Consider the following 20146-nt stretch of genomic DNA (forward strand, 5'->3'; position numbering starts at 1 on the left):
CAGATTCATTTTCCCATGGAATCCTGCCAGCTAGATCCCTCAGCAGCCTCAAATTTGTTCTCCCCACATCCAAGGCTGAAGTTTCGCTGGCAGCTTTCCTTCTGTCAGCAAAGATTTGTAAAGAATGGCCTGGGCTGAAAAGGACCACAATGATCATGTAGTTCCAACCCTCTGCTACGTTCAGGGTCACCAACCAGCAGCCCAGGCTGCCCAGAGCCACATCCAGCCTGGCCTTGAAGGCCTCCAGGGATGGGGCATCCACAGCCTCCTTGGGCAACCGGGTCCAGTGCGTCACCACTCCCTGTGTGAAACAGACGAGCCACCGCCTCCTCCCTCCTCCCCCCTCCCCGCGTGGCGGCGGGCCGGTGTCCGCAGTGCGCATGCGGCCGCAACGCGCAGGCCCGGCAGCGGCAGCGATCCGGCCGCCCCTTCTCTCTTGTGCCACGTACGGGTGGCGGTGGTTGTGTCCAGGCTCGGAAAGCGCCTGGGCCTCCGCCGGCAGGACCACGCGGGAGCCAGAGTAAGACAACGGGCCCACCCTCGCCTCGGGGTCAGGCGCTGCGGGGCGGGTGAGGGCGGCGGCTGGGGCGTTGGGCCGGGGGGCTCCGGGGCTGGGAGACTCCTCGCGTTCAACCGGCCTCGCCTCAGGGAGGCTCCGGGCCGCGTTGAACCGCCTTGGCTGGCGGGCCTTGGTCAGCGGGCCCCGCTCCGTGCACCGGGCCTGCCTCGCCGTGATCCATCCAGCTGTGTCACGTTGTGGGGAGGGGAAGCCGGAATGCTGTGCGATTTTGTGCTTTGAAACCTTGCGGGTTGTTTTATGCGACGGCTGCGAGCAGGTGTAGCGTTGGGAGTGTCTTTTAGCTCAAGCCAAGCGGAGGATGCTTGGGCAAAAAAAATAACAAACAAAAAAGAAGAAAAAAAAATAGTGCGTTCCAGTGTTTTTCTGTTATGTTTTCTTACTCTTTGCTAGACGTGCAGTGTATTAATGTGAGTGATGTTGGTGAGTAAGACAATGTAATTATGTAAGTATGTTACAGCAGCAAGCTAGTTTCCTTGCACAAAGATACAAGTGATGAGTTCCAAAGGCTACAGCTGCTCAGGTGTGTACCCTGAAATGTGGCAGCACAATGATGAGGTGCTGTTCTTAGTTGTTGTTTCAAAGCAAACTGCACTGTAATGCTAAAGAAGCCAAACCAGTGTCCAGCTGTGATGTTTAAACCATGTGAGGTGCAAGTTAAATGAACTCTCTTAATCCACTTGTAGATGCATTTTCTGTACTCGTTCAGCACGTTAAATTGTACTCAGAGCTGTAGTAAGATCAGCAAGAGTAGCCCCATCTCTGTGTGTCACTCATTTCACAAGGTGTGTGTGAGGAGTCAGAAAAGCAGTGTTGTCATGTCATGTTCACCTGCGTTGTGTGTCAACACAGCCTTACCCTCGCCCTGTTAGCAGTGAGCTCAGCCCTTGGAAGAGGTGGATGTTTCATGCTAGGGAAGAGGGAGGGGAGCAGACACAGATCACAGACTCACAGAATGACCCGGGTTGGAAGGGACCTCAAGGATCATGTAGTTCCAACCCCCCTGCCTGGCAGGGCCACCAAACATACACCTTTACTAGATCAGGTTGCCCAGGGCCCCGTCCAACCTGGTCTTGAACACCTCCAAGGACGGGGCATCCACAACCTCCCTGGGCAGCCTGTTCCAGGGCCTAACCACTCTCCTAGTGAAGAACTTCCCCCTAACATCCAACCTAAATCTTCCCTCTTTTAACTTAAAACCATTTCCCCTTGTCCGGCTAATTGTGATTCTGTGTGGATGATGAGCATGTGTAACAAGCAGGTGGACTGCATAAATGTCAGGCAGCTCACTGCTCTCTTTTCAGTAGGAAAAACAGACGTCTAAGCTGAAGTGGGGTCAGATGGTATTTTTAAGCATTGTGTGTTTCTGACTGTAGTGTAAAATTGCCTGGTTCAGTGTTTCTGCTTGTGGGAATGTTCTGTTACTCCTGGTAATGTGTCCTGGTGCTATCTGGAGGATGCACTGCTTAATTCTACTCCAGAAATGGATTTCTAGGTTTTTATAGTGCAGAATCAGTCTAAGTTTAACTTAGATTTAATTAATTAATACAGCTTCACCTGGGGTTTTAAGTTGGAGGCCATGTGCGTGAGCGTTTTAAGACTGCTGGGGTAGATCACTGTCCTCCTGCAAAGGAACACATTGCTCCTACATGCATTTAAAAAACTTAGAAAAACGAACACCATTCTTTCCTCAATTATGAAATCAAAACTCTTGTTCAGGATCTGATTTAGCTGAACCTCAAACTGCACTGTACTCAGAAGTGTAAACGTGATTGTTACATACGATAAAATAATGGCTTTTTGTAACTAGGTACATTTGTTTAAATGTTTTAGAGTGTTTAAAGAAGTTTGACAGTAAATAAAGCTTTTTAATTTCTTTTTTCTGATGCAGCTTCCTGTTTTCTGCCACTGTTAGTGCATGGCGGCTTATCCTGACACTGTTCTGAAGTGAGGACAACAAGGAAACTTGACCAATAACCAACATCAATAAGACAGACAAGGTAACGTAGTGCTAAATGTTTAGTGAAAACATTGAAAGAAGACCCATGTATGGATGCCGTTCAATTTTTTATGCTAATGTTGTTCTAAAAAGCCTCCTGCAGAGAAACCTTTTAAAACCAACTTCTGCTGAATCAAAGTAGAACTGAAACAGTTGATGTTCCTGTAGTCAAGACTTGTGAAATGCATATAGTACATTAACCGGCATTAACACTGTTATGAGCTTCACCATTTTATCATTGCCTCTGCAGCTACCTTGATGTGTGAATAACGGGTCCTTTTTCTCTGCATTTCTGAATTTCTCTGTATCCACCTACCTCTTGTTCTTTTAAGAGAATGAGTTTTGTTCAGTGGGTGTTTGTCTTTGCTGTAGTTTAACCCTGTCAGGCAGCTCAGCACCTCACAGCTGCTAAGTTACACTCTGAAGATGGGAGTGGGGAGAGAATCAGAAAGGAAAAATCCTGTGGACTCGTGGTTTGAGATGAAGACATTCTGCTAGGTAAAGCAAAAGCCACACACACAACCAAAGCAAAGCAAGAAATGTATTTTCTACTTCCTGCTTCATTAGCAGGCAGGTGTTCAGCCACTTCAAGGAAAGCAGGGCTCATCACATGTAACAATTGGGAATACAAATGCCATCATTTCAGATGTCTCCCCTCAGCTTTATTCCTTTCTCTCAGCTTTTTTTTTTGCTGAGCACAACATCCCTTTTGGCCAGGTTGGGTTGACTGTCCAAAGCAAACTCCTAAAACACTGGTTTGCTTTCAGTGTTGTTCTCATCCTAAATCCAAAGCACAGCACTGTACCAGCTACTAGGAAGAAAATTAACTATTTCATCTGAAACTAGGCCAGTATTTTCCCTTTTTTCTGTACCAACTATGCTGTGCTCTGGTCACATACTTGGCAATGTGTCCCAGTTAATCACTACCGCCTTTCCTGTATTTTAATATATACACACATATCGTTCCCTTAGTCTGTGAGCCATCCATGTGTACCCTGTGTTCTTTTTGTCCATGACTTTAGGCTCCATCTGACATAACAGTCTTTCAGGGCAGGAGAGTGTATGGTGGTGGATGCTGGGGCCAGTTATCACTGTGCTTATCCAGCTCTATCACTGGAGCCAGTTATGACTCTGCTTATCCAGCTCTATCACCACTGCACTTTACTCAGTTCTATCAAAATTTATTAATCTTGGTGACGCTTGCCATATTCAGGATTATGTGGCAAGTAACATCACGCATTTTGAATTATTAACTGTTCTCACCCAGCACCCTCAAGATTCCCTTTGAGGTGCACACCGAACATCCCCATCCTTCTATATTACCCACTAAGTGCACTCAGAGTCTTGATCAAAAGCAGTCCTATGAATGGCCTTGCCCTTGAGGCAGGAGTAACTGTAGCTATCTGGCCAGTGTGGTTTTCATGTGCACTAGAAGGACTTTATCTCCTTATCCAGTATGTGAGAGTTTTAACTGAGAAGGGTCAGCTTGATTGGCCAGATCCCTTTTGCTAAATGTGTGCTTTGGTGTTTGAGTATGCCAGCACCCATTGTTGTTAGTGCAGTTTTTAATAGTCCATTATATCATTTGATTTTCATGGAGGCTGGTGCAAGGTAGGGGGTGTGATACATACCCACTCAGTGCCATGCTCTTTGGTTCAGTTGTCTGTGAGGTGGTTTTGGAGATGAGTCCTGCTGTCTTAGTTCTTTCTGGAGTGCCATGTTGCCACAAAACTTGCTTTTTGAGGCCCATGGTAGTGTTTTGGGCAGTGGCATGTGGCACAGGGTGTGTTTCCAGCCATCTAGTGGTTGCTTCCACCATTGTAAGCACATGACACTTGTGGCTGCTTCAATCCTAGCAGCCTGCTGATTGGTTTTCTTCAAGACTCTTAGGTACGTGGGCACCTGTGTGATATACTTTTACAACCATGTTCTCTACCTGAACAGCAATATCTTTTCACAATGCAGCAGCCCAGATGGTTTTGCTTCCATAATGCCAGTTGTCCTGCTTCCATTGCTGTAACCATCCCCACAGGTTATTTGCCACCATCCATGAGTCAGTATAAAGGTAGAATACAAACCACTTTTCTCACTCAGTGATATCTAAAGCTAGCTAGATGATCTTCACTTCTGTAAATCAATTCAACAACTTCTTCAGCAATTTCTGTGACCTATTGCACAGGACTCCACACAGCTGCCTTCCACATTTGATGCTTTCCCACACTAAGACATCACTGAGCAGAACATATTGCTTCTTGTGAGGCTTATCATCTTGTTTGTGTGATTTTGTCTATAGAACTTCCTTTACTGCACATAATGGGTTTCAGTAATTTGAAGGCATATGTTCCCAGATGCAGTAAAGAAAGATAAGGAGTACACCAGATGTCAGAAGCAAAAGCAACCATTAAGAAGTGCTGGACTCTGAAATACAGTTAGCCCTATGAAAAGCACGGGAGCCTGTCACTTAGCAGCTAAATAGCTGTAATATCTAGAAATTTAGTCTAATACACTCATCACACTCATCTGTTGTGGAACCCTTTGTTACCCAGGCTGGGTCTCAAGAAGACTCATGAGAGGCAGCTAAGTACCACATAGCCACTTGCTTATCCTCCCCAAGTGGGTAGGGGGAGAGAATCAGAAAGGTGAAAGTGTGAAACCTCATAGGTTGTGATAAAGTTGTGAGCAAAGCAAACAAGGAATTCATTTCTTACCTCCCGTCAGCAGGCAGGTCAGCGTTCAAATAACCTAATGGCTAAGGTTACCTAATTGTAGGAGAGCTGGGCTTGTCCCATGTAAAGGTTTCTTGGGAAGACAAATTCCTTCCCTCCAAACATACCCCTTTCCTGAGTACAGTGCCATGTAGTGTGGGACATACATCCCTTTGGCCATGTTGGATCAGCTGGCCTGCCTGTGTCCCCTCCAGCTACTTATGCTTTGCCTATGGGCTTAGAAATTGTATGATCTACTTCACTGTTTGGGAAACTGGTGCACTGTAGAATGTGTTTGAGAGAACTTTTTTAGGTGGTACTAGAGGTTTTCTTATTTAGAGTATGGAAAGCATCTGAACTACTGTCAGACACATTTAAGCTGTTAGCAATTCAGTTCTTTAAGGTATGTTTTTAATATTTTTCTTGTTAACAGGCCTGGAGGTGACAAGGAATCCACCATGAATGGGCAGCTGGACTTAAGTGGGAAGCTGATTATAAAAGCTCAGCTTGGTGAAGACATTAGGAGAATTCCTATCCATAATGAGGATATCACCTATGATGAGTTAGTGCTAATGATGCAAAGAGTTTTTAGAGGGAAACTTCTGAGCAACGATGAAGTCACAATAAAATATAAAGATGAAGGTAAGGTGTAATTAAACTGCAACAGCAGTAATTAATACTGTTGCTCTGATACCATTTATTCAGAAATTACACAGAACAGAAACTGTACAACTCACTTTTACAAAGCTGTCCAAAATAACTTGGCAAATGTGGATGATTTCTCTTTAAAAGATTTTATTCCATCAGTAGAATCTGTCTTTTGTGGTTACGCTGTCTGACCATAGTATTTCTGCCAGTATTTCTGGAATATCAGCGATCTGAAAGTTGATTATTTTGCTGATGCTGATCTCAGCTACAAAACACTATGTTTTGACATAGTCACCACTAAAAGCTATACGTTTTAATGAGCAATGTTTAAGGGAAAAGTTAGTAGAATGGGGTACAGTTTGGTTGCTGTGTGAGGTCAATGGTATTCTTCCCTTTGTTTCAGCTAGGCTAAGGTCATTGTTTAAGTCTGCTTCAGTCATGAAATGGATTGGAAAGTGTGTGTGTGTATGTATATGTATATATATGTTTCTACCCAACTTACTGCAGATGCCTTTTAAATCAACAGAAAGTGTTTCTTATTGGTTGTAGCTCAGGGAAACACAGAGCTAAGTCTTGCTTAGTAACCACAGAGCAAAACCTTTGTTTTTTGCTTCTGTGTCTTCAGTTTTCTCCCCGTACACATAATGGGATGTGGTGAGTGATAATGTTAATTGATAACCTCTCTTCTGGTAGCTTTGGAATCAAATAGGGAATGTCAGTATTTAGAAATAAAGTAACACTTTTGCCCTCATATGGAGTTTGGTAGTGAATAGGCCACGCTTTAATGTAACTTTTGAAATATTCTTTTCAGATGGAGATCTTATAACAATTTTTGATAGCTCAGATCTTTCCTTTGCAATTCAGTGCAGCAGGATACTCAAGCTGACGTTGTTTGGTAAGTGTATAAGATGTTTCATACCTTTTTAAAATAACCTTTATTAAAATTCAGGCAGAGTATTTTTAAACTGAGGCAGGGGAGGTTCAGGTTAGATATTAGGAGGAAATTTTTCACACAGAGGGTGGTGACGCACTGGAACAGGTTGCCCAAGGAGGCTGTGGATGCCCCATCCCTGGAGGCATTCAAGGCCAGGCTGGATGTGGCTCTGGGCAGCCTGGGCTAGTGGTTAGTGACCCTGCATATAGCAGGGGGTTGGAACTAGATGACCATTGTGGTCCTTTTCAACCCAGGCCATTCTGTGATTCTATGTTTTTTGGTTTATATCACATTGGAAGAATGAAAGTAGTAGATTACAAACAGTGGAATAATATGTGACATCTGTTTTCTCTCTTCTCTTTCACATGATATCTGAATTTGAAGAAACAGAAACTGTCTCAGTTTTTATAAGGTGGCTTACATTAACTGGCATACAAAAATAGGGTCAGTTGTTACACTGCAATATTATTTTCCATGTTATTTTCCACTCTAGCCTCAGTGTAGGGGGGTTTTCTTCACAGGCATGTGAGAAAATTTAATGATGAACTTGCATTGTCACTTGGACACTATTAAAAATAACATCAAATGCTTCTAGTATAAGAGATTTTAATGTTTATCCTTTTGCTTTAGATAAAATAATTCTTTATTTTCAGGCTGCTCTTGGGAATTTTGCATAGTTCCACAGAACAGCAAGCAGATTTTAACCAGGAGTCTCACCTTTTTCTCGAGGTGTAAGAGCTGCATATGCTGCCTTAGTTCTAAAGGCACAGTCTAATGGAACAGATTTCCACAACCAAATATGGTGTTTGTATTGTTCAGGGTATGGTCATGGAAACTGAGTTAACAGTGCAGAAACTTGCTGCAAGATTTACTCTGCAGTTCTGGTTCTTAGTAGTGTCAGGCTAAAATGAGATGATGTAAAGGAACAGTAAACTCTAGAGTGAGTTTACTCACTGTGTGTCACTCCAGACATCACAGTAGGATGCTCCTGGAGTTGGAAACACTGGGTTGATTTTCTTTCAGTTTTAAACTGAATATCAGCACATTATTACAGTCATAAATGTATGTAATTATTGTTTTGCAGTTAACGGACAGCCGAGACCCCTAGAATCCAATCAGGTGAAATACCTGCGTCGAGAGCTGATAGAACTTCGCAATAAAGTTAATCGCTTACTGGACTGTTTAGAGCCACCTGCTGAACCAGGGGTGTCCACCAACCTGCCTGAAAGTGGTAGGCAGCCTGGCAAAGACTTTGGGGTTTGGTTTGCACGGTTGTGTGCTGTTTAACAGTGAAAGATGAGGTCTTGAGTACTGGTTGTGATCATTCTTGATCGTTGCTCAATTTGTAATGCTTCAGTTATTTCAGAGGTAGAATCTGCGTCAGGTTATTTGAAGTAAAGCAGTAAGTTAACTTAGAAATAACACCTCCAAGTATGACTTTTGTTGTCATGTATGTAAACGCTGTAACTAATGCTTGTGAGTCGGGACAGCTTTTTGACAGGGCTTTCAGCTAAATTAATAGTATGTTATTGCTGAAGAGAGAAGGTATTGCTCCCAGCTGAGCATTCCCACTGCTTACTTTGGGCTAGCTCTGGTGCTTATCTTGTCTTGTTGCTAAGCAGGTTTGAGTCACTAGAACAGTAAAAGGCTAATTCAGCAAAAATTATATTCACTTCTTTTGCCAGGTTAGGAAATTGAATCCAGACATTTTGAGCTCAGACCAGCATCAGAGCTGTCTCAGGGTAAGCAGAACAAGGGTGCAGAATAGGGGTGGGAAAGGATTATGGGGGAGGGGGTGAAGTGGGGGAGGAACTCTCATTCTCCCAGTTTTGAGACAGTGATCTCCTAGCACAGAAGAATAATGAAATACAGTGTTCCAAGTAAAGAGGTGAACTAGCAGCTCCAGCCTTTCTTCTAAGAAATATTGCTATTGTTGCTTTAACAGGAAAACCTTCAAAAATCCAGTCTCTGTTCTACAATATAAGCAGTGGCTAGTTTTGGTGGAATAATGGGAATTTGGGCTGTAAGCTGTTTGAAAGGAAGTTAGCATGATGGTCATAGAGTACAAATGGCTGCTTTAAACTCTACCTGCATTTGTTTGTTTCTCAGTGAAAATGGAGCCCCATGGAAGACAAGGGGCTTCAGATAGAACCAGTTCTTCAGGGAGATGAGCTTCATCCATCAGGATGGGGAGGGGGGGTGGGGATGGAACAGAACAAGAACTCCAGTTTAGGAAACAATATAATAAATTGGAAGCTGTCCTATAAGTGTTCTTAATTTAGAATTCTCAGTTGGGAAATCATGCCAAAACAACTTGTTGAACCTTTGAACTGAAGACCGAAGAGCTCTGATGCTGCAGTGTCAGTGTATCCTATGCAATGAGACCTCAGCTTTGCACTTAATCACATTTTCAGATACTGCATTGATTGATCACACTGTTCTAAAGCATTTCAGCAGGTTGGTTTTTTGAGATTTTGAGAATTAAAACCAAGGCATTTTGTTTTGTAGATGCTGTGGAAGGTAGGGAAGAAAAGCCTGCTGCTGCTGACTCTAATGTTAAGCCATCCACTCAAGTTATAGCAGCAAGCATGTCTGCGTTCGATCCACTAAAGAACCAGGATGAGATCAGCAAGAATGTCATGTCAGCATTTGGCTTGACAGATGATCAGGTGTCAGGTAAGCATATGTCTTACGAAAAAGAAAGCAAAACCTGTTAATAAATGATTACCTAAAGCTTGATTTGCAACAGAGCATTTGTTTTTTAGATGTATTAAGCGGCATTTTGTATTGACTATTCCTTTTCAGAACTCTAAAATATGTGGCGCATCAAGGTATTGTAAATGGGTTTGTTAAGTTCTGTGTACAAAGTGCCAAAATGTTGCTGTTGGTTGTAGCTTGATGTTTTAGCTTGGAGTCAAAACAGTTCGTTATTTTTGTTTCAACTAATTAAAGCTAGTACTAAAATAATTAAGTTACTGTACATTAGTTATAACTGACAGTTATGGAAGGACAGGACGCCCTGTTTGGCCTTAAGGATTATCTGGCAGTTCAGCTTAGGTTCTCAGCTTGTGTTCTGCTCCTTGGGTCAGTCAGAACATTTGTATAACCCCATATTTTCTGTTCTGCATATCAAAAATAAACAGTGACAACGTTTTTTAATCTCAGTAGAAAGGAGTTGCCTACTTGTCAGAATGATAATTGTTCTTGCAGAACTGCATGGGTATTAGTACTAGTATGACAAGTAGGAGAATGCGAAACGTTTAAATGCAGTTTACACTAAGCTGAATACTGTCAGCTTTAGACAAGATAGCTGAATGGGCAATGTGATGCAGAATATAGAGAAATGACTTTACACTGGGTTTTCTTGAATCTGACAAAATTTAATATAACATTGTTCCCTGAAAACCTGCTATTAACAGGATTTGCCGTGTTCACTTTAGACCAATGTGGTCTTCATATGATTTCACATGGTCTTGATCAATCTCTTCCTGCATGTAGTGTTTTGGGTATGTCACAGCATGGCTATTTCACACACTTGGTACTTGAAAACTTGCAGTGAACTACTTCTCAGTGATCAGCTGTTACCTTAGGCTGTGAAGTACAACTGGTTGAAAATTTGAGCTAATTTTTACAGGAATGGTTTGCTCTTTGGGTACAAAGCTTCACTGTCAGTTAATGCTTTCATCATAGCATCAGTGATACTATCTCCATAATTCCTTTGATAGAGTGAACTGACTTGACTATGCTTTGAATGCACAAAGGACATCATAAACGACCATTTAAGCAGGATATGAGATATCACATTCCTATATGTGTAACTGCAGGATTATAGCTTTAAAGCCAAAATCAGAAGTGGGCAGCTTTGATTCACTTTCCCCCTATTAAGGGTAATGTGGAAATGCAATTATATGCTTGTTGCTTGTGTAAATACAATTATCTTACAGTAGAGAATTTGCAGAAAGTCCAGTAATCCTGCTTAACTCTATGCATGTGTTTGAAAGTAGTTTATCATACGTTGTACTCATAAACCTAAGAGCTGGAAAGGTTTGGGTTTAAGTTCCATTGTTTCTAACAAAGTGTTTTGACTTTAACTGTAGCATGCCATACCTCTTCACATGCCTATTGCACACCTTCTCATTAACTTAAATAAAAACTGAATTCTCTGTCTCCCATGCTTTCTTTGGGTGCTGCTCAGTAGCTGGGATACTTTCACAATTCTCAAACAATTGCTTTCAGACTGACATGTGCCATACCCTGTGTGGGTCTGCTAATCTAAGACATCCCTTAGAGGTTTTCTGTTCACATGCTGTGTGTCTGTTGGCAAAACACTTCATTGCCTGTGCTCGTATGAGCCACAGTAAAACATGACAGTATTTGAATAAATTCCTGCAGTTTTGCACCTTTGTTCTGGGTGCAGAAGAACAAGGTGTTCTTGGTGTATGTATATGTTCTCTCCAAATGCAACAGTGCACTTTTGGAGCATGTGTGCAGGGTGAGTGTCTGAAGCTGCAGAAACAGTGTTGTTATGAAAGGCTTTATCCACAGAGCAGAAGGACATGAAATTTGAGTGACTTTGACCTGAGACAGGTGGGAAATTCCACCCCCCACTCCCCCTCATAGATTTTTAAGATAGACTTGAGATGTGCAAATACATACTTCCGAAGGCAAACCTACAGAAAACTGGAAGAAGTATTAAAAACTGTGCATGGGAGTGGACTTATTATTCAAACTCCCTCTTCATTTTGTTCAGTGCATTTTGTTCTCTCTCCTTTAGGCCCACCCAGTGCCCCTGCAGAAGAACGATCAGGAACACCAGACAGCATCGCTTCCTCCTCTTCTGCAGCCCACCCCCCTGGTGTGCAGCCCCAGCAGGCACCATACCCGGGAGCACAGCCGCAGACAGGTCAGCAAGTAGAAGGTGAGAAACTGTTCTGTGCTGTTGGGCATGAGTGCTGCTGCCTGAATCTGTGTGCTCTGTACCTTTGGCTTGTAAGTAGCAGGCCCAAAGCCAATACACAGCTCTAAATTCATCTGTCCCACCAGGCAGAATGTTTTTTTCCCATGTGTCATTCAACATGCGATCGGCAGGTGGAGCAGTAGCTCCATTTAAAAGGGTAGTGATGTGACTTGGGGAGTTTCAGTGTTCTGTTGTGTTTTCCAAAAGCACTGAGCCTTCAGACCCACATAGTTCTAGACACAGCTGTGGCATCAGTTGCTCTGCTGCTTGTACCTCCATACCAAGTATGTTATTAAGACGTTCCTGTATTTTGATGCAGAAAACAGTTAAAACTCTCTGCTACTTTCTTTACTGATCTAACAGACAGGCATAAGAGACATTGGTGACAGTGACCACAATGTCCAGAAATCCCTTCCTGGTGGTTAGCAGTAGCGCTGTGACTGAGCAGAGTATTTAAGCAACCTGCAGTTAGATCTGTGCATGAAAGCTGTTGGTTGAAGTGGAGCATTATGAAAATGCTTGTTTTTGCTGCTTTCAGTCTTTTTTGCTTATTTCTCTTATACTATTAAAGGGATATAAATGGGAAAGAAGACTCATCTTTCTGGCTTAAAGCTATAATAACGATTCAGTGTCTGATTTATCTAAAAAGATCTTCTTAAAACCCAGGATTGTTAAAAATGGCATTAGGTATGATATTATTATTGGTTATTAGTTATTTTTCTTTGTGAATGCAAGGTCATTAGACCTCTTTGCAGATGCTTCTGAATGGCTTGACTGCTCCCGATCAAAAGTTTCAGGCATTCACCAGTTAGAATTTAATCAGCACAACAAAGTGTCTGTGTGCTTTGCATTCCATTCAGCCCTTCTGCTCAGCACTCTTGTGTCATAAGAGTTACATACCAAATAAAGTTTTGAAAGGTTAGTGGGAATGTCAGACGCCTTTGCTATGAGCTGTAATTAACACCAGAGTTAAAAGGAAAGGGAGCGTCCTGCTGAAGCAGCACGTACGGGGACGTGGGAGGACTTGGAGCAGAGCTCGCTTTGCTGTCTTAGTGCAATTCAGATGATACGATTTGCAGTTCTATTTATACAGCCTGTTGATCTTTGCAGAATGACTGATCGTACAGTAACACTTTATAGTAGTGAAGTCTCCAAGTCTGCTCCAGTTCAGCTAAGCTTTGGTTTGGCAGATAGATAGTTTTGTTCTTTGTGTGTGTTATTCAAACGAGAAACAGCAGAAGCAGAAATCCTAAGCAGGGCCCATCGGTTAAGTCAAAACAAATATTCTGCCTCTGCTTGCCAAGAAAATGAACAAAGTAAATTCAGGAAAAATCAGCACTGAATTTGAACACCCAACAGTTTTATTTGTATTTGTACAGTTTTATTTCAGTTTTAGGGGCTGTACCCCTGGGTCTCTTTAAGAAAACCTGGCTTACAGCAAGTCAGATGTTAAGAGATGGAGGACTTGCTGAGAAAGTGTGGTCAGAATAAATAATGTACCACTGCTACAGTACTTTGTACAGAAATAGTCTTAAAAGCTATTATAAACAGACGATCTGAGGACATGTTTAACTTCTGAAGTACTTTGATTTACAGTAAGTTCTGGAGAAGTTAGCAAGCCATGTAAAGATTTCTGCTCTGTTACACACCAGTGTAGTGCTAGGTAAGGTATATGGCTCTTGGCATCCACTGGAATAGTGGGCCCTCCGTCAGATTAGGACTGTGTGATCTGTCTTCAGAATGGCATGGTTCAGAGACTAAAATCTTGTAACTTGTACGTGTTATTTCTGCAACTCAAACCACTAGGATGTTGTGCGTCTGATCTTTTTGATATAGGTCAGGTATTTTCTCCCAGCCAACTGATTTCTCTGTCCCCAGGCCAGATGTACCAGCAGTACCAGCAGCCAGGTTACCCTGCCCAGCAGCCACAGGCACAGCCCCAGCAGCAGTATGGCGTGCAGTACCCAGGTAAGCGGCTCCTGCAAACTGTGGTGTAGCTAGGGGATGTCTCCATTGGTGCCCAGCCCTCTGAGCTGTGGATCCTGAATGCGTGGGGCAGCTCAGGGTGCTGAGCATCTCAAACACCTGCGCTTCTGAGGGAAATGGGCACAATTCAAAAGTGACCAGTTAGCAGATGCTTTCAGTTGCTACTGAAAGCAAGTAGTTTGCTAAGAAAACAAGCAGTTTCTTGTTGCTACTAGAGTTGGACTTCTGGTATCTCATTTCTACCCATCTGTCAGAAGAATGCACTGGTAAAAAAAAAACAAACAGTAGGTGAAATAAAGCATGAGCAGTCTTCAGGGTTGAGGTCTGCATCTTGGCATTGTAGCAAAGTTACTGATGCCTCAACTAAAGGAGCTACTGCTTTTCACAGGAGACCATGTTAGTGCATTAGTGGTGTGTCTGCAAATATGAAACTCTGGGTTTTGTGTGTCTCCAAAATAAACTCGAGTTCAGAATTTCCAGTTATTTACTTCAGCAGAAGCAGGCTATGTTACAGTACAAGGATGGATGTATATCTCCAATTGCTTATTGCTTTTAGAGGAAGATAGAAAGCATTTGTCATATTGCAGTTTAGATTGTTTAAAACAAACAAAGACTTCCATACTGCTAAGTGCCTCAGAAAACAGCCTGTACCACTGCTTTCTTTCCCCCCACAATGTATACAGTGGAAGTGCATCAGATTTGATATAGATGAGAATAGTTGTGTGGCTTGGGTAAGAATTGCAGAACACTTGGAACATAGAGGGTTTGTGCCTTATCCCTTGTTCCTGTGCTCTGTATAGGTAGATATCTGTGACAGACTGCCACCAGTCCAGTTCCTTCTGCTGAAGTTAGGCTTAAAGAAGTAGAACGGTCTGTCTGTCTTTCTGTGTAGATTTAAGGAACTAATGCAGGAAAAAAAGGAGTTTCCATCTATGTACTAATCATTTTCCACCATGGCCTTAAACGTTTTTTTTTACTGCGGAAGTTCCTGCAGTATCTGTAGCGCAACATGAGTTCTGCATCCCCAATTCTTAGAATGTCTCCAAGAAGACACTGTTATCACCAGAAATGATCTGGAGCTCCTTGTGTTTCCCCAAACCCATTTCCTGAGTAATCAGATCTGTCACAAGCAGTCTCACTGTGAGGGCCTTTTGACAGCTGCCATTGAAGAGCTTTACTTGGAAGTAGTTATTCATCTGCTTGTTGCTGTTGTGCCCATGAAGATTACCTCCAGAACCCCTGTCCCCCAGAGTGGGATCCTTCCCCACTCTGCCCAGTAGCTCTGCTAGACAAGAAGATTTCCTCATGGTAGTGAACATGCAGCCTACTAAGGTTTGTCTCATAAATTTTGATCCCAGTTTTAAGGTGAGTTCAAAATATACTTCAGTGCATTCTTCAATCCTTACTCTCTATTCAGGGCTGTGCACTTTTAATAACTTGTGTGTCTGGTGTTTAATGCTGACAGGATTCCAGTCAATGGAGAGGTTTCATTGCAAGTAGCTGCAGGTGTGTTTCGTGATGGATAAAAGTAGCTATTTATTTCTTCATAAAGAGAATTAACGCTATTTTAAAGTATTCAACAAGAAAAATTCCTTTTGGAAGCTGGTTTTATGTAGAACCACCAAGTTGGGGCGTGTTTCAATGGGAGTTTTGTACTCAAGTATGCTGCTCTGCACAATTTCTGTTGAACTTACTTAACTCTGCTTTTAAAGAACTGAAAATATCTACGATTTAACTCGCACAATGACTTAAGAGTACTGAGCACTAACAGTGTTTCCATGACAGTTTGATCTTGATTTTTTGGGGGAGAAAAGGCTACTTTTTTACCTTGTTTGTGAAGGAAGATTTTTTTTTTTTCTTACTTTTAATGTGTTGTGATGGTAAAATGCTGTTTGTCTGTCTTAAATTTCTTGTTGGCTGTGGGAATACCAGGCTGTGTGCTTACATGTGACAGCAGGAAAACTCGCAGTTCCTTATGTTTGCTTGTCTGTGCTTATCGCGCTACTTCTGCTGTCACTGCGGTCACTCTGTGTGCGACTCGGTGCCATGCCATGCCTTACCCCACATCTCTTCCCCCACAGCCGGCTACAGCCCACAGCAGGCCGCCTCGCAGCCGGCGCAGCAGTTCCCAGCCTACAGCCAGCAACCGGCCCCAGCAGCCGCTTTCCCAGGGCAGGGCCAGGCCCAGCAGCTGCCAGCGCAGCAGCCACAGCAGTACCCGGCGGGCAGCTTCCCCCCGCAGCCCTACACCACGCAGGCCTCGCAGCCAGCCCCCTACAGCGGCCCACCCGGTGCCCAGGCAGCACCCGGCACATTCCAGCCACGGCCTGGCTTCACCCCACCACCCGGCAGCACCATGACGCCACCACCCAGTGGGCCCAATCCGTATGCCCGCACTCGGCCACCTTTTGGGCCCCAGGGCTACGCGCAGCCCGGGCCTGGATACCGGTAAGGGTTGAGTGCCCGGTGCTGGCTGCTGCAGCCTGACAGCCATCCCTACCAAGATCTGGAGCTGTCCCGAGGCAGAAGAGTCACCGTAAGTGTTCATTAGTTCTGTGGGGGGAGGGAAGGAGCGACTGAGCTGTTCATGCTTTGAATTGTATCCGCTTCCTAGTTTAATTTGGGGCTGGGGTGGTTTGGGATCACTACCTATGTGTCTGTCAAGTGATCGATTGACATCCTAGCTTGCCTCGTTTGAAGGATATTAAAATGCTAGCTGGAAGTTTAGCCCACTAATAACATACATGATTTACTAAATTAGATTAATTTGGAAGTAAAAACTAGATATGATGTATTATAAATTGTAATGCTCACATGGAAAGCTAATAAAAAAGCCCTGAATCCATTATGTGCCTGGTCTTTAATTTAAAGTGTAGGTAGTATGGAACAAGAAAACTACATAAGCAAAAAGCTATGTGTGTAAATGGAGAACTGTTCCCAAGACATAGAATCACAACCTCATTTGAGTTGGAAGGGACACTTCAAGGTCATCTGGTCCAACTCCCATGCAATGAACAGGGATACCTACAGTTGGGTCAGGTTGTGAGGAACCCTGTTCAGCTTTGTCTTGAAATCTCCATGGACAGGGCGTCCGCTGCAGCTCTGGGCAACCTGTGCCAGTGCCTCACTACCCTTATTGTAAAAAAAAAAAAAAAAAAAGTCTTCCTTATATCCATTCCAAATCTTCCTTCCTTTAATTTGAAACCATTTCCTCTTGTTCTATTACAGCAGACTATGATAAAGAATGTCTCCTTTCTTACAAGCCCCTCTTTTAGATAATGAAAGGCTGCTCATAAGGTTTCAAGTGTGCAGAAGGGTTAGGGCCCCCACTAGCACCTCATCCCTGTAACTCAGCTGTGCTTCCCCACTCCTTGTTATCTCTCCCTACCCTTTCAAACTCAGCGTAAAGCTCTTGGAGCCACCACACAGCAACAGGTGGTTTTGCACTGTCTGCTGTTGTTAATTGTCAGGTTACTTCTCCTAAATATATCTATAGCTAATATGTAGCATCTTTGAATTAAATGCTTGAACAAGGGGAGGGGGAGAATGGGTTCATTACTTAAAAGATGAAGCCAAATCTGTATTTTAATAAAGAACTGTTAAGGAGGAGCAACATAACACAGGTCCTTTGCCACCCTGAAAAATCTTGGAGCGTGATCCCAGTGACTCAGCGCTGAGCCAAGAAAAAGCAGATTGAGATCTGTAAAAGCATTCAATAAACCATATAAACAGCAAAGGGCAAAACATGCTCTTTCAGTTAATATTTTCCATCTTATGGATTCTAGGAATACATAAAACTGAGAGGAGGGAATTAAGTCATGAAACGGAGCAGCACGCTGCTTGAACTCTCATCAGCATAGAGCAGGAATTAAAGCAGGAGCTGAAAAAATCCCTACTTTCCACATCCCTAAGTGTCACTGCTCTCCTAATCAGGCACCCATACATCAAGCAGGAAGCTGTGGAATGTCACTGCTGCTGCTTGCTCCTCAGCCCTAAAACATCAGCTGGTTACACAACTACTTGAAAGGGGCCTCCTTCCAGAGGACCCCCTTGTGCTGCAGCCCTTAGCACAGGAACTGGCACTTTGTTGGCATGTAAAACGATAGGAGAAAACGCTTGATTAAAAAATATTTTATTCAGAGTACAGTGTACCTGCAATGTACTTTATAAGGCATTTTCTATAAATGACTATTTCTACTATATATATATCTGGGCGTCCTGTTCGTATTTTTCAATACATCAGTAATGCAATGAATAACACCTTTTTTATTTTTTTTTTCCTAGAAAAAGAAAAACCTACATCTCTTTATTTAGTTCATAAATGTTCAAGCAGTACAACAAGTAGCTTTGGGAGAGGTTTTAATTGCCGTAAAGCAGTTTTAAAAGTTCGTTTATCGCTATTTCCCCCTTTTTTCCCCGATGAGCAACGTTTTACACCATTCCTTCTTAATAAACCAAACCTGACTGATGACGCCATTACAACCGCTGATCTCACTTATAGTCCCAAACCCTCCTGCAATGTACACACATCTCATTTCTGAACCACCAAGTCTCAGTCTCTGAAAATGACACCTTTATTGAAGGCCACAGCAACAGAGTCCAGTTTCATTGCTTCTCCATGTATGTGCGTACCTGCCTGCTTTCATTAGAGGAACACAAACCCATTGCCTTGCTAACAGGCAGCACTTCTAACTTAACTCCATAGGCACGGGCTGACCATACTGGAGGTTTTTGCTGGAGGAGAAACTTGCATTTGGAAAGAAATACAGAAAAAAACAACCACGAACGCGATCATTCAAAGATCCACACATGATAAAACTCAGTGTTTGGGCAGGAGTATGGGCTGTTGGCACGTGTGGGGGGAAAGCACTTCAAGTTTCCTGGTTGCAGGACATTAAAACCTGTGGGGACTTTTCTATAATTTACAATAGGGAAAACAGGGCAGATTTACCTGGGCAGACAGCTTATGGCACTTACAAGACCAGTGACTATTTAAAAACTAACGCATACTGCATTCCATGACCAACTTTTACCATAACCGTGCCTTAAACATTTATTACAACATTGTGATAAATAATATACACACCGTATCTCTTAAAATACCTTAGAAACCATACCTCAAGAATAGGGAGCCAGCTTCCCTATACATTATCCTACACCGTGTCCCTAGCCTGTGTTGTTGTTTTTTCTTTAATCTAAAGACAAACCTGTAAAACTGGATAACTACAGTAAGCAGCCTACGCTATTACACAATTAATGCAGTATTGGCATTAGACTTGCATAAACCTTACACGCCAGCAAACTTGTGTAAGTGACAGGCATACCATACATTCCCATCTTGGAGCTTGCTCGGGGCAGTCGCAAGGGTGCTTGGTGTTGGGTCTCTTCACCAGGTCCCCATCACATCTACCATTTCCCAGGAATTGATGTTCCGCACTCGTACCAGCGCACGTAGTTGATCTGAGTCTCCCCACCTATTTTTCCAAACTTGACAGGTTCCTGACGAACTGCCCTGAAAAATCCTAGAACAGAGAACGGGGGTTTATTTGCAGGAATCCATCGGAGAGTACCTTTGAGTTCCCTATGGAGCTTGCGTATGTATGGTCCTATTAATGGCTAACAATATGCCACAAGCCGTCATTCCCTCCCTGCGTTTCAGGTCAAACATTCGTACCCTTAACTCTTGTTTTGAATTGCCACACCACAACCAGGGAGGAACAGAGCAGCGACGTATGCCAGCTCTTTCCCCTGTTCCTGCCATGTACAAGAAATAGGAGCAGCAGGTTGGTCTTTTGCTTTCTTTTTTTTGTTGGTGGATTGTTTAGGTTTTCAAACTAAAAATGAATGCAGCTTGTGAATCCAGCCAGCTAAATCCAGCAGCTGGAAACAAATTTGCTTTACACTTCTCACAAGCTTACAAGATAGGCAGATTTATATTAGATTATTTCAGATTTATAAAACCTTGAATAAGTGGATCTGATACAATTGAGAGGGCAGATGTCCTGGCAATGCTGAGCAGGATTCAGGCAATTCTTTATACAAAAAAACTCCTTTACAAGCATGGAACAGTGACTGGGGAAGAAGTAAAGCTTAAAGCTAACCCTAACCCACACCTACCACAGTGCATTCATGCACTTTGGCGAGACGTTTTTACAAACAAAGCACTGCATACGCAAAGGTTTGGTCAACATATTGAAAACTATTCTGCCTTTTTTTCTCATCAAAATACTCCATTACTCATTCGGCACTCACACCTGTATCAATACAGGCGATGTTCTTACAAGAGGGTGGAACGCACTGCAGCGGTAATGCTGCAAACAAGCAAGGCGGAGGCTCAGCT

General features: G+C 43.0%; 2 protein-coding genes across 55 annotated transcripts in view; one reads left to right on the forward strand and one right to left on the reverse strand.

The window, feature by feature from the left end:
• The first annotated feature begins 393 nt into the window (after nucleotides 1–393).
• Nucleotides 394–16651, forward strand: TFG (trafficking from ER to golgi regulator). Of its 5 annotated transcripts, none has more exons than XM_015877030.3 (9): nucleotides 394–569; nucleotides 2469–2577; nucleotides 5715–5923; nucleotides 6741–6824; nucleotides 7948–8094; nucleotides 9372–9539; nucleotides 11638–11781; nucleotides 13699–13788; nucleotides 15888–16651. In XM_015877030.3, exons 3-9 carry the CDS (start codon nucleotides 5740–5742, stop codon nucleotides 16256–16258), a joined length of 1188 nt encoding a protein of 395 aa, XP_015732516.2. In that variant the 5' UTR covers nucleotides 394–569; nucleotides 2469–2577; nucleotides 5715–5739; the 3' UTR covers nucleotides 16259–16651. The 5 variants fall into 5 exon arrangements, with proteins under 5 accessions (XP_015732516.2, XP_085382264.1, XP_015732511.2 ...); XM_085526138.1 differs by having other exon boundaries at nucleotides 11638–11766; XM_015877025.3 differs by having other exon boundaries at nucleotides 394–520.
• A 1271-nt stretch (nucleotides 16652–17922) lies between these two features.
• Nucleotides 17923–20146, reverse strand: part of ABI3BP (ABI family member 3 binding protein) — a 126349-nt gene continuing 124125 nt past the window's right edge. For all 50 annotated transcript variants that reach the window (XM_085526069.1, XM_085526117.1, XM_032447821.2 and 47 more), the window contains one exon: nucleotides 17923–19328. In XM_085526069.1, the coding sequence (XP_085382195.1) occupies nucleotides 19213–19328 (116 nt within the window). In that variant the 3' untranslated portion in view covers nucleotides 17923–19212. The remainder of the gene's footprint in view (nucleotides 19329–20146) is intronic.

The sequence above is a fragment of the Coturnix japonica genome, chromosome 1 (assembly GCF_054131305.1).
Source record: "Coturnix japonica strain WE chromosome 1, WE-NBRP24, whole genome shotgun sequence".
Taxonomy (NCBI): Eukaryota; Metazoa; Chordata; class Aves; order Galliformes; family Phasianidae; genus Coturnix; species Coturnix japonica.

Excerpts from the sequence above, each read along its gene's own strand:
- TFG (XM_085526149.1), top strand. The coding sequence starts at position 5,740 with ATGAATGGGCAGCTGGACTTAAGTGGGAAGCTGATTATAAAAGCTCAG. Across the intron at positions 5,924-6,740 it reads AATAAAATATAAAGATGAAG|ATGGAGATCTTATAACAATT; the intron begins GTAAGGTGTAAT and ends TATTCTTTTCAG. Across the intron at positions 11,782-13,703 it reads GACAGGTCAGCAAGTAGAAG|ATGTACCAGCAGTACCAGCA; the intron begins GTGAGAAACTGT and ends TCCCCAGGCCAG.